Source organism: Montipora capricornis, chromosome 4 (assembly GCF_036669925.1).
Source record: "Montipora capricornis isolate CH-2021 chromosome 4, ASM3666992v2, whole genome shotgun sequence".
NCBI classification, from domain to species: Eukaryota; Metazoa; Cnidaria; class Anthozoa; order Scleractinia; family Acroporidae; genus Montipora; species Montipora capricornis.
Window position 1 is genome coordinate 32,488,472 of NC_090886.1, and position 14,016 is coordinate 32,502,487.

At 40.1% G+C, this 14,016-nt stretch overlaps 1 protein-coding gene across 1 annotated transcript in view; it reads left to right on the forward strand.

Moving 5' to 3' along the window:
• LOC138045949 (GATOR1 complex protein DEPDC5-like) overlaps nucleotides 1–14,016 on the forward strand; it is a 44,640-nt gene that overhangs the window by 25,163 nt on the left and 5,461 nt on the right. The window contains exons 10-21 of the mRNA XM_068892591.1: nucleotides 1,594–1,681; nucleotides 1,793–1,995; nucleotides 2,480–2,618; nucleotides 4,133–4,318; nucleotides 4,824–5,041; nucleotides 5,833–5,937; nucleotides 7,448–7,580; nucleotides 7,991–8,108; nucleotides 11,604–11,861; nucleotides 12,340–12,512; nucleotides 12,866–13,034; nucleotides 13,274–13,334. Coding sequence (XP_068748692.1) covers nucleotides 1,594–1,681; nucleotides 1,793–1,995; nucleotides 2,480–2,618; nucleotides 4,133–4,318; nucleotides 4,824–5,041; nucleotides 5,833–5,937; nucleotides 7,448–7,580; nucleotides 7,991–8,108; nucleotides 11,604–11,861; nucleotides 12,340–12,512; nucleotides 12,866–13,034; nucleotides 13,274–13,334 — 1,851 coding nt within the window. The remainder of the gene's footprint in view (nucleotides 1–1,593; nucleotides 1,682–1,792; nucleotides 1,996–2,479; nucleotides 2,619–4,132; nucleotides 4,319–4,823; nucleotides 5,042–5,832; nucleotides 5,938–7,447; nucleotides 7,581–7,990; nucleotides 8,109–11,603; nucleotides 11,862–12,339; nucleotides 12,513–12,865; nucleotides 13,035–13,273; nucleotides 13,335–14,016) is intronic.

Here is a 14,016-nt window from a genome sequence, read left to right on the forward strand (position 1 = left end):
CGAATAAAAATCAAGACAAAGTTGTGGTTTTTATTTACTGATATTCACCAAGCCTGAGGTGAATAACGATATTGTTTTAGTAACCTTTCCTTGTACTTGTACATGTTCATTGCCGTGACTTTAACATCTTCAGTTCCCACGGCCTGCTCCCGTATGACCTTGTAGCTCAGTCGGTAGAGCGGCGGAGATCTAACCCGAAGGTCGTGGGTTCAATTCCCACCCTGGTCAGAGTTTTCTCTGTCCTTGAGTGGGCCCATTTCCATCAGTAGGGCTAACGCTCACATGGTTCATATGGGATTGAAATCTAGCACTTCACATTACACTCTATTCAGTTAACTCTGTTTTGAATATTCAGAAGCTTGTTTCCCAGCACACAAGGGACCGTTACACGTTCCAACCCTTATGGGTTTCTGATAATATAGATAGGAAGTTACGAAGGCGAAGGCTAGTGAATATTGGTGAATATTTACCGAGACGCAGTCGAAGTAAATATTTCCCAATATTCACTTCGCCTGAGAGGGATAATTGTTTTAGTCTAATTTTCAGCGGTGAATATCAAGAAAGCACAAAACAACGTGCTAAAACACGATAAAAGGCACGAAAAGTGGTTGCTTAGCTTAGCAGCCGCGCCTCCAAAATGTTATATTCACTGGGTAGCCCGGTAAATATAACACCGAATTCTTTTATTTGCCACTGAAAATTACACTAATATGTTAGTTAGAAAACATGAAGACAAACCACGTATGAAAATCCGTAGGGGTTAGAAATGTGATCTTGCGTTAGTGGGCGAGTGAAGCACGGAAATTTGGTAGTTTCACATGAGTTGCTTGGTAAATTGAGCACTGTGGAAAGATAAGCAAGCTGATGTTTCGAACCAAAGGATTGTGAGATGTGAAGGGTTTGTTTCTGATAGTAGTGCTAGTAGTGGAAGTAGTGCTATTGGTGGAAGCCAAGGAACAAAAGAAAGTTGGAAAAATTGAGGGAATACCCAATGATTCTGTAGGTATAAGGGGTGCTGACTTGAAAGATATGGTTTTGTTTTAGGGATTTTTGGCTTTCTGTGTTGCCTTGGTGCAGATAGAGGTAGCAAACACCAAATCACTATTAGTTTTGTTTTGGATTAGACTGGATAAAAATGTGTTTTTTACCAAGTATATGTTTCGAGGGAATTAGTTATCTGGTTGTAACTTGTGATCCCTATTTAGTATTAACCATTTGAGAGTTAATCCAAGGCATAGAATCCTCAGATGGATTCAGTGGGTTAATATGCACTACAATTTACACATAGTGTGTCTGTGCCTGTATATGTTAAATTGCAATGAACTAGCATCTCGTCTATTGATTGCTCCCATCTTGCCTCATAGCTCCGTTGGTAGAGCAATGGCCATCTAATCAGGATTCCTATCCTGGTCAGAATTTTTTCTCTTTTCTTGTGTGGTGGATATTTTTCCATGCCCAGGGCTTTCAATGTGTTAATAGGCGCTGCACAAAGTTATTTTCTCATGATTAATTTTGTCAAGATTAATTTTTATTTGAAGACTTAACATTCTCTCGGCTATTCAATAACGCGAGTTTAATATGTTCTACACTTAGCATTCAAGAGGGTGATGCCCGGGGAGCTTGTAGACTTTTGAGTGCTGAGATGATTCTTACGGAACTTGTATCACAACGTATTCGAAAGGTAAGCAATCCAGTAAATATTAGTCTTGTTTTTCTACTCAAATTTTGACGTTTGAAGGCTTTGCACTCTAGCCTGACAACAAACACCGGTCTGATTTAATTACCTCTTTAGGGATTTCAGTTGATAGTCCCAAAGGAAAAGGGAGGCCCTAACGAAAAGCGTCAGTCCATTGCAGCTATTCCAGTCAAGTCAGATGATCAGGAGTTTTTCCTAAGTATTGGCCAGATTTTTCACAAACTGACCCTGACGTCACCACAGGTTATTAAGTACAAACCACGGCACCTGCAGGTTACAAAGCGAAGAAAAAATTATAGGTATGACATACATGGAAATTTTGAAGGAAAGCCTTCTCAGTTTTTTTCTTTGCATATATTTGATTGTCTTGCTCACTACTGAATGAAAGTATTTAGTAGATAAATACCAGAACTTAAACTCTTTCCTCGACTTATACACCTGTCACCACTACAATAACTTCCTGACAAGTCCTTTGCATCATAGCTTTCAGCCAGTTCTACAGCTGTGCAGTACTAATGATGCGCAAGAAAGCCAAAACATTTCGCCATGACGGCATAATCTTGACCCTACCGAGAGCTCTTTTCTTTTGCACGTGACTTAGGAGAGTAATGTGTAGACATAAGACTGGAGGCTCTGGTGACACGAATTAGGCTGCAATTGCGCTGTTGTTGCGGCTGCTTGTATGCATAAGTAATGGGCCAGACTGAAGTTGTTTGGAAGGATGTGTGTTTTTGTGTGGACTTCATTAGCGATTTTTTCTCTGTTATACTCTGTTACACTCAGCTATCGTTTGTGGATCCCACAAAGACGGGTGTTTGAACCAAACGAAAGTGAATTCTGTCATGAAGAGATGGAAAGTTACAACTGGAATTACCTGGACCAGTACATCTGCGCAGATCCAGAATTTGATGAGCTGATTGAGGTGATATGATATGAAGAGTCTTTTCAAGAAAAACCTGTCACTAGTAGTTTCTTTGTCTGGCAAAAAAATAATTTGCCATTTTCTCCTTGAAATTCCTCTTTTAATTCCCCGTAATGGGCCGTCTGCAAAACTAGAAGTCTTGTTAAGTCATCACAATTGTGAATGTTATTAAACAAGTAATAATTTAAATTAAGTCTGAAATTTTTTAGCTTCTTTTTCCATTACTACTTACAACTACCATTCGTAACATCTCACATTAGGTTGGTCGCTGGACAAATTTCTCCCAACTTAGTAACTTCGTGTTACTTATGGACACCTTTGTTGTGAAATACAGAGCAGGAAACTGAAAAGTCTTTTTTCGATAGGAGAAGATATTTATCGTCACTGTTAGTTTTGGACAAAGGTTAGGTAGACTTACTGCCCTAAAGTTATTGGCTCCCTCGCTACTTTGGGAAATCATCTTGTTCTGTCATCATGACATTAGTGTATATGAAAGATTTTCTTTAGTTACCCCATCGAAACATCGAGGTTTTCGAGATAAAAACAACCAAACAATATTCCATACTGATTTTTATTCTTTTAAATATCGGAATTTTAAATTCTGTGGGGTACAAAACCGCTTGTAAGGAAACTGGGAATAGCAGGCCAGTGACGTCAATTTAGGAATGCAGGGAATGTTAGGAATGTCTGTCTTTTGCATTATTGGAACCAAATACAACGCGTATCAGAAGCAGTTTCAGCAACTTCTCAATCTTAAAAAAAGGGAAAAATTCAGGCCCTGGCCTGGAAGAATTTCGTTCTGGTATTGACGTCACAGTTCTGCTATCCCCATTCTCCTTACTAGCGCGGTTTTGTTCTCCCCGGAATTAAAAAATCTGATTTTTAAAAGGCTGAAGGGCAGAGAATTTTTAGAATTAGAATTTTTTTGGCTGTTTTTATCGTAGAAAACCATGCTTCAAAAAATGTTGCTGGCTAAGGCTATTATACCCTGCGAGCAGAGTCTCTTTCGATTTTCCTAGATAAGTCGGGAAGAGGAAAGTAGACTCTGCCAGTCGGATGAGTCAGTCCAGTTTCGACTTGTCAAACCTGTTTTTTTTTTAATTTGTGCGCATGATCAATCGCCACGCGTCATCAATATTTTTTAAATTTACAACAGCGTGACAATTTTTAACTGTCTAAATTCGGCTGGCAGAGTCTACTTTCCTCTTCCTGAGTTATCTAGGAAGATCGAAAGAGACTCTGCTCGCAGGGTAAGGCTATTATCGACGTCATGGTAGTTTCTAGAGGTGTTTTGTTGAGACTAAGCTCCTACACAAATCCTCCATGCGACGACAAAGAGCCATTAAAACTGTCAGACCTTCAGTCATGCTTAATCACTTTTAATTCTGTTTCTTTAAAAGGGATCCTCTCCATATCACCTAGGAACATGAAACAAGGACAATTATATGTGCTAGTATGACACAACATTTTCACTTTTCACACCTTTCAATCACTTATTATATTTCTTTCCTTAGTCTCTGAATTATTGGAAGGCTCGTTTTCTGCTTCTGCCATTCTCGCAACGTAAGCTGTCACAGGGAGAAAAGAAGAATATGCCAGTGTCTCCTGAAGGAAATCTCATGGAAGGATTTCTTAAGTTTCTTGAAGTGATGAATCGTCTAAAACGATTCCAGTCACAGAAAACTTTACAAACTCCCAAGGTACTTTCAGTCTAGTGAACGTTTTCTGTATTCAAATTATCATGTGAAGATGTCTTTACTTCATTAGCTTTACTTCTGTAGCGAGAGCTACAGCCGTTACAATCTCACAAAGTAATAATGTTGTTGGTTTAATGAAAAAAATAAGTCATCGATATTGTAACTTTTAAGCATGCATCATTCTATCTTTCATTCAACATGGGAACTTCAAAAATGTTACATCTCTGGAGACTGGTTGCTAACCAGCTATTTCGAAGTTACGTTTTCGTGGTATAGCCATGGTCACTTTTCTTTTGTTGCGTCACACAACAGGGTAAATTGGAGAGGACATTGCATGCCAGCTATTTTGAAGTTACGTTTTGCTGGTATAGCCATGGTCACTTTTCTTTTGTTGCGTCACGCAACAGGGTAATGGGAGAGGACATTGCATGCCAACCAAATTTACGGCTACGTAAAGGACTCTAGCAACTAAACTAATTTTTTTTTCACTCTGCATAACCCCATTTAGGAAAGAAGACAGTCAGAGCCTTGTTATCCCTCTCGTCGCCATTGGAAACAGTTTGAAACAAAAGCTACGTCAGCTCTCCCCTCTGATTTAACAGTAATCAAGGAAAACAGTTTATTGCCGGGTACTCCACTGAGCGCCAGATCGCGGTCATCCTCTTCAGCAGGCCCAGAACCATCAAGTTTTGATTCATGTGCCAGCCCTTCTCGAGAACTAAGCAGGTAAGCTGAAACCTTTGCTTGAAGTGAGCTTTTGCATGATGGAGGAGTAAGTAATTAATTTGTGTTGTTATCAACATTTTTTTGTTTGTTGGGTCAGTTCCTGACATTTTAGGACTAAACTGTGCTACAACCATGACCTATTTCTTGGATTGTAGCTTTCATTAAGTCAAGGATTGATAATATAAACCTCATTATAAAGCCATAAACTTCAACTTACATAACAAGAAAGCATGTAGCAACTATACGGATAGCACATGCTCTTGTACTCGAACAAAATCTGGAAGATTTTAATAACCCAAAGGCAATATAGTCAATTTATTTCTTCAGTCGTAAAACATGAATTCATAGTTCAAGATGATCAACTTGGCCTAGGTGGTTTGCTATTTTTAATAGTTAGTAGTGTTTCCACAATGCGTGATTATGGTTCCAACTCCTGTTAAAGCCATGATCTTGTGTCACGGCAATGATAAAACAAGGTTTTAGTGAATGGTGGTGGATACGTTCCACATTCATCAAGTATTCTTGTTTTGTGTTAGGATGTGTGGTCACTTGCCACGTGGATTGTGGCGGTTTTGACCGGATACTGCTAGTCTTTAAGCGGAATACCAAATCCCTGGATCCAAGATCACAAGGGACCACATCGTGAAGCAAACAAGAATACCTGTTTATCATTTTTATAATGATAGTAATAGTAATAGTAATAATAATAGTAATATAATAATAGTAATGAATTAATTATAAATAAATAAATAATAATAGTAATGAATTAATGTTGTTTTGTTTTGTTACAGCGAGCTGTCAAATGGATGTGAAGAGTCATCAGGTGCCTTTTACAAGGACAGACTGAGCCTGCAGTCACCACTGGAGACTGTGGCAGAAGCAATGATGGAAACGGGGTGAGCGTCTTGACCACTTGCCTAGAACGACACTCACAGCCCAATTAGTATAAAAATCGTCTTCTAACTAACCTCCATAAGTCCTTTCATTGAGTTTCCACCATGGATTTCCTTGATGAGGGGGAATTGAAAAATACGACGGTGACCTCACAACTACCCACTCATATCCCTGTTAACTTTCTTAAATCAAAGGTCTGACAGTTAAGCTTCAGCATTACTCCAATGGGCCATTTCCGAGCTCATGTCTGTCATCTCTTCAAAGTGAGTTTAGGTGCAAAGTTTTTCAAATGAAACCATCACAAAAGCTTCGCACTTAGACTCGCTTTGAAGAGGAGGCAGACATGAACTCGGAAATGGTCTATTCCAAACATGTTCTGAAGACGCCCAACATTGTTAAAAGTTTCCAAAGGATGAACATAAATTTCCAAAAATTGTCGAGGGTTTCCAAAGATCTGTCGAACGATATGTGAACATTACTAGAGATGATCCAATAGGAAGCTATGTGGAATGATAGTATTCCAAGATATCTGAGCGTGATTGACAAGTTGGTGTCAAGGACTCATCTGAGTGATTAATTCCGTTCGTTTGCTGAATCATTTCTCTCCAAAATTGACTATTGAGTCTACATTACATCTACATTGATGAGCAAAAAAGTCGCAGTTGTCAGTTATGTAAGAGAACTTGGCCTGCGTTTAGGAGTGAGACTCTCGCATAACAACAGAGATTCGGCAAGTTTACTTTCAGCTACAATTTCAGCGTATCCTTGGCTCCAAACTACGGTACTTTTACTCCAATCTACGGTACGTTTTACAAACCGGTACGGTTTGCTTTGTTATTTCATAGACCGCGCACCGGTGGCTCAGTTGGTTGAGCACTTAACGTCCCAGTGGGACGTAGAAGAACGTCCCAGTGAACGTCCCAGTGGGACGTAGAAGAACCGATGCTCAGTTGGTTGAGCATCGGGCTGCCATGCGGGAGGTCGTGAGTTCGACTCCGGCCGGGCCAACACTGAGGGTCTTAAAATAACTGAGGAGAAAGTGCTGCCTACAAATGGTTAAGCCTTTCAAGTCTTCTCGGATAAGGACTATAAACCGTAGGCCCCGTCTCACAGCCCTTCAATGTTCACAACCCAGTGGGACGTAAAAGAACCCACACACTATTCGTAAAGAGTAGGGCATGGAGCTCCCGATGTTGTGGTTAAGACTCATTTCATTCATTCATGTGTTGGGTGAGATCGCTAATGGACTGATAGCGGCTGCCAGCGGCGCCTATATGTGCTGATGTCCGATCTCACCCATAGATCACTTCCTTGTAAAGCGCATTTGAATATGATAATAGAAAATGCGCAATATAAATTCATTCTCCCTAATACATGGAAACAGCAATAAACTAATTCATCTCTGGTCATTTAAAACATAATCGAAGTATAGTCAAACCAGGGCACACCATAGAAAGGATTCCTTTTGTTGGACTTGCTTACTAAAGTCATGTTTGCTTTATTATTTCACAGAAGTGGCCTTTCCTTCCTGCCAGAAATAAAAGGATTAAAGCCGTTCAGTTTCCTAAGCGTTGAGGCCATCGCATGGATTACACAACATGTGGATGGTGTTGTTACAAAGGAGAAAGCCATTCAACTGTGTCTGGTCAGCAGCCATTGTAAGATTATGATACACTGAAAGCCTCAGGCGTGTTTTGACTGGCTGGTTGACTGACTGAAAAATTTCACGGCCTTTTTGAACCGACTGAATGAGGGTTGGTTTTGTATTTGACGGACCGCCCAACACACAAAATGCATGTGTTGGTTGGCTGACTGACGGACTGAATTATTGCGTAGCTGGCTGACTTACGAAATTTCTGATTATCTGACCGACTTAGAACCAGTCACACTTGGTTAATGTGGTCATTAAGCAATATGAAATCAAGACGTAAGCGGTAATAATACGACTCAATAATAATAGTAACAATAATAGCATTTACTTTGTCCCCGCAATCGAAAGCCTTACAAGTGATAAATTTATAGCAAACTTTGTTTGCGGTGCTCTGTTTCTAACAGAAAATGACTGAGAGTGGTATCATCCAGCACGCATCAGAGAATGCCAAGCAGAAAATGGTTGAGGGATTCATCATTTTTTGTTTCACCCCAAGGACCTCTTGGACCCAAAAACCGGAAGGTGAATTTTGATTAGGAATCGACGAGACATTTATCTCTTAGTTAAAGGGTAAGGGTGAAGAGTAGCACAGATGTTTGGGGGCCGGTGCCATAAAGGTTGGTGTATTCGTAGCCTATAGAGTATGTGCACGGCGGCCATGTTGGAGGACCAAAACAATTAAAGATATTTGCATAAAAATAACATTTATTCCCCAAAGGAATATCATTCTTTTGTTTCGGTCCTCCAATATGGCCGCCGTGCACATACTCTATTAGATGCTCTCAGTATACCCCCCAGAGACATGAAAAGGCGTGCAAGCCCAACAAAAACAAGGTCTTTCCCTTTCACGTCTCATATGGAGAACCTGAGACAGGCGAGTCAGGGAGGAATCAATCAACACGGTAGGGCTCAACAGGGAAGCGATCAATTTAGAAGGGGCTTATCTAAGGCAAGCCACGAGCAGCCAATACTTATTAAGACATCATCACTCTAAACCAGTCCATTGAATTCCTTAAGTGAATACAATCCAACAACAAGAGCAACACTTTATTTTAACTCAAACACCTAGGAGCTTAGAAGCTTATATAAAATTAAACAGGCAATATAAAATGATAATCCCTAAATGTATATCACCGATAGTTGTAATATAGTCCATACCACCCTCCCTCTCTCCACCAACCTATTCCCATCCCTATATTAAAAATAACCTTCCCCTTCCTGTTTAAAAAAACTCAAGTAATTTAATTACAACTTGAAATAATGTTTCATTGAAAAGCATCTTAAAGCGTTTGTGTTTCTGTTCTCCCGTTGCTTGTGCGGTAATCTGTTCCATAATTTGCAAGCTGTAAAGATAAATGATCGTTTCTTCCATTCTAAATGAAATTTCGGCTGTGTTTGTCGCGTTCCATTTCCTCTTATAAATTATGCATTGCTTGCTTAAATTCTAATAATAATTATTAGAATATGTTCAATATGTGACCGACCATTTAATAGGCCCTTTCGGAGTTCAAGTCTGCCTCCTCTTCAAAGCGAGTCTAAGTGCGAAGTTTTTGTTATGAAAATTAGTTTTCATTCATATGTAAAGTAGAACTAATTACCGTAACAAAAACTTCGCACTTGGACTCGCTTTGAAGAGGAGGCAGACATGAACTCGGAAATGGCCTATTTTAACATTTGTATAGTAGAATCATTGACTGGAAGCAAGAACTCGAGATTGGGCTGACGGGGTTCAAAGTCATTCTCGTCACCACAGCCTCGGTTCAACCCAAGGCTCTGTGAAACTGTATGTAGGAGAACATGCGTCGTGGGGTTCTTATTGCCAAAAATTGGCTATTTGAACCTTACGGCGCATGCTCACTCATCGTTCCAACATGAATGCACCAATTAGAGACGCTTTTGATTTTTCTTTACGAAAACCAATGAGAAGACACCTTGTTTCAGGGTTCCCCAGAGCTCTTCTCTCCCTCAGTCAAGAGAAGAGCTCTGGGGTCGAGATTGGGTTCAAAGTGACCTTACTGACAAGCCACCACTCAAGCAAGCAAATGTGAATACATCTTCATTCAACCATCGATTCGCTTTCTTTCATTTCAGTACCTAAAGTATCAGCCATGACCACAGAAATAAATCTTGTGTAATTACTGGTTACTCTTAAGGAACGGGAGAAGTGATCTTCGCATTATCTGGTGGACAGTTTGAGCAATTGTCTCTCATAGACAAAAGAAATTTATAGGTGGCTTCTTCTCCCTTTTGTCTCGAAAGACTGAAATTGAAATCGTCTATAAACCGCCCTTAAAATGCACATCTAGGTCATTTATTAGTACTTTCACGGGAATGCATGAGCCCAACAAATTGACATGCCCCCAATTGTAAGGCTTCAGAGCATTGCAGCGGCATCACAGAGGTCATGGCTTCGAATCCCATTGAAGCGCCTGAATTTTTCACGTGTCTTTATGAGACAATCGCTTGAGTTGCCTTGATAGCTAACTAGAAAACCTATCGGTTCACTTAGCTCCCCAGCTCGTAACTTACTAGCTAACTAAAAGAAAAAAACTAAAATGCTACCGAAACCTCATTAAGAATTTCAAATCAAATGTAAACAACAATATGAGCTGAATAAATCATTATCATTTTCATTATCGATAGATGCGAGCATGACTTTTTAATATTTTAATAGTCTGTTTACTCTATTGTGTGTTAGTGAGATACTGTGTCAATATCATGACTCGCACCAATAGCCCGTTTCTCGAAAGTCCCGAAACTTTACGCGCTATTTTTGGGTGTCACAATTCTTTCCCATGCGGCTGTATCTCAAGTGTGGAGAGGATTTAAGTCGTCAAATTTTTAAACTTATATTGCGCAATTATCAATATTACGCAAACTTACAGTCAAGTTTGCTTTTTGTTACCTTGAAAACATGATAAAAGACCGGCTTTCTTGAACAGGTGGTTGGCAGGCTCATAAATGGCTTTTCAGGCCCGAAATGTTTTGGGGACTTTCGAAAAACAGGCCCAAGTGTGGGTCCTTTAAAGCATGACGTTGACTCAAGTCTGACCACTGCAATTTTCAGTCGTGTTTTAAATTTGAGAACAGCGATTAAGTCCACTTTCCAGCGCAGGTTCTTGTTTTCCTTACATGTCATCTTTTAGGAGTATCAAGTATTTATGAGTCAATGAGTTAGTTCAGTTACCCTAACCCATAAAATGAAAGCTAAAATTTCAGAGAGTGCCTAGGCCTAATCACTTAAACGAGGGCTTAAACTTAATCAATAAATCATCGCTATATTGACTGTGAGTCTCATTAACGCATGACTCATTGACCATTTGACTCATAAATCATGGGACCTCATCTTTTAGACTTGCAAGGGGTGATGCGCACTTTAAGCGCAAGACGAGACACAGTCCATAATTTTTCAAAACCCTTTCTGTCAGCCATTGCTTCGTGTGCTGTCTCAGTGTTAACTACCGGTAAATGAAAATGTCTTTGACAAGTAAGGATGACAAGTGCGAAAATTGTAACTCTTCAATTGGTTTCATTTTTGTCCACGGTGAATTCAATCTATGTCATCGTTCATCTTGGCACAAATCACGGCCAAATCGTTTTTTTTAAAAGAACGGTGCCTACTATTGTTATTGCGCATACGTTCTGCGCATCTCGAGGTACTCGGCTTTCCCATCGGATATGCTTACTAATACAGGGATATTTTTGCGCGGTTTAAAACTATCCGGAGAAAGTAGATCTTGTAAGTACTCTTGGTATTGGTATCCAAAAAGAAAATGGGGGTAACCATGCATTTTTGAGAGATAATTAAGCTACAATTTGAGAAAGAACACCATACATTGCTTTGTATTTTAAAGCTTTTGACTCTTGAAAAATGCGTGGTTATCCCAATTTTCTTTTTGGATTTCAATAACACCTGTTAAGATCTACATTTCCTGCATAATAACACACCGGGGCAAAAATATCTTTAATTAGTAGGCACCGTCCTTAATATGGTGGATGTGTTTTTTTGTCTCGTAGACCTCGTGGAGGCCTTCAAGTTCCCCGTTCCTCATCGAAGTTCAATCGACGTAGAGAGATTTGAGTTCGATCTTCTACAAGCCTTTCAAAGTGAATGGTTTGAGGTCGCCCTTTGGCCGCGCAGAATTGAGGAAGATTTTCCAGAATTCCTGGCACCAGATCACATGATCCAGTCGTTTCCTACCAGATCTCTGAACTGGAAACGAAGTGCGTCGAAGTCGGCTTGGCGAAACTCTGCGAGCCTGCATTCAGAGAACGGTATGTACTCACTGTCAGTTACCAAAGAAGTTACTTTGAAGAGTAAAAAAAGACAGTCATCACTGCTTGTTGTGTGAAAGAGGAGGAGAAGGTAGCATCAGTGATGGCAGTGATAAGGTGCAGTGGTTTACGCCTTGGCGGTTGCACTTGGTAATCAAATCCCGCTCTGGACTGTGGTTGGATTTGTTGTTGGTCTTCAACTCTCTTAACCAGTTGCTTGTCCCCTAGCACTTGGGATTCTTAACCGTTCTTTATCATTGGTAGTAACTGTGCACGTGCGTTTTGATGTTTTGTCCATTTCTTCCACTTTCTCTGTAAATGTGCCACGTGAAACAACCAAATCTCAAGTTCCATGTAAAAAGTGGGCGCATATTGGCGCCTGCTTTAGATGGCACAAGAAAACGATGACCCATCATTAGCAACTGTTTTGAATGCAATTATCTAACTTCCAGCATCGTTTTATGACTTCCACATTTAGGCTGTAACTGTGTTCCTGCCTACAAGTTTGTCACTTTGGATGCTGACCATCATCAAAAAAGCCAACGCCCCGAAGCTTGTTCTGTCCGTTACCATGGTAATTTCTGTCCACTTCATGCTTTTGAAATGGAATTGCACTGGATAGCAGCAACTGGAGGAATTGTCAATGACATGGTAACATTATAGTGACCTTATGTTACATGACAATCGAGTTCATCAGTTTTAACACAGTTGTATTGGAGTTTTGGTAGCTGCACGCAGGCCTTTGTTATTCAAAGAATGGATGCGCTATTCAACAGACAGTTCCACGCAATGTCCATCAGACAAGTGCTATGAAAACCAATTAATTTATTCACTAGTTAGGACATAATCCATTGGCGCCACGTTATCGCTACCCACTTCTTCAAAAACTGGGGTCTGGTAATCAGATGACGGTATTGACTATCTTTCCATCAGCATGAGTAGCACTTCGATTTAGATTGTATTAGAATTCTGCAAACATCTTTTTTTACGTTTGACTTCCTTAGGTTCAGTCGTGGACTCGAAAGGCTCCATCTTGCGGATTTCACATAGTCCCTGTTCCTGTCAGTCCATTCCCTGATCCATATGGGAGAAATGTTGATCCTTTCCGTCTGCCTGTCTTCATACCGCTCAACCTGGGGAACTGTTCTTCAAATGGATCCACTCTGTTCCAAGGTACGGAGATAGAGAATTATTATTATTGTTCATTGTGGCCGATCCCTGCATTTCACTTGTTAAGGATTGGGACTAGTTCTCTTAAACCGCATTTTGTACTTCGTCATCTCCACTCATAGAATTGTTAAAGTGAAACGTTTGAGGAATTGTATTAACTCTTATCTAGGGAACACCACAGCTATACTGACTTGAAAAGAATTCCTATCAAACTCCTTCTGCCCGTTTTCTTTGTTTGTCAGAGTTTGATCCAGCTAGCAGACATTTCAGAATGTTTGTATTCCAAGAAGCCATACTTCAAAGGTAGGAATCTACTGGGGGTTATACAGTCTCACTGTTATAAAGCTCAGTTCAATTATTAAACATGAAGGTGAAAATCGTCTCGTCTGGTTGGAAAGATCAATGACTTTGTATCTGCATTCTCCATGAAACAGCGTTTGTAAGCATAGGAGTAGTATAAAATTGAGTGTTTAAACACCTTTCGTGATTTCTGTGGTTGCATTACTACAGTAAGTGATTTGCTTAAATAAAATTATTTCATGTCACATTCTTAGCCAATAAAAAAGAAAAACAAAACTAATTGGCAACAGTAGTACTATGCATTTTTGATCAGAAATGGCGATTGATGATTGGTGGATTTCAAAGTTTAATTCATGCATCACACTCTGATTGGCGCTGATGTCGTATCGGAAGTTTTAAGGCTTCGTGGGGGTCCCAATTTAATGAGGAAGATGGCGACCAAAACAAGGAAAATTACCCAGAAGGTCATAAAGGGTTTGGGGTCTACAAGTTCCCGGACCTGGGTATTGTTGAGATGCTGACTGAACTTGCCTCAAATGGAATTGAGCATCATTTCGCTCTTGGCCGGTGCTCACAGGCCAGGATTCGTTTGGATCTTGGAAGCCTCCAACAGGATATCTTGACGTGGGTCAACCACTGGTATGTTCCTTGGGCTTAAACAAAGTATCGACATAAGATCAAAAGA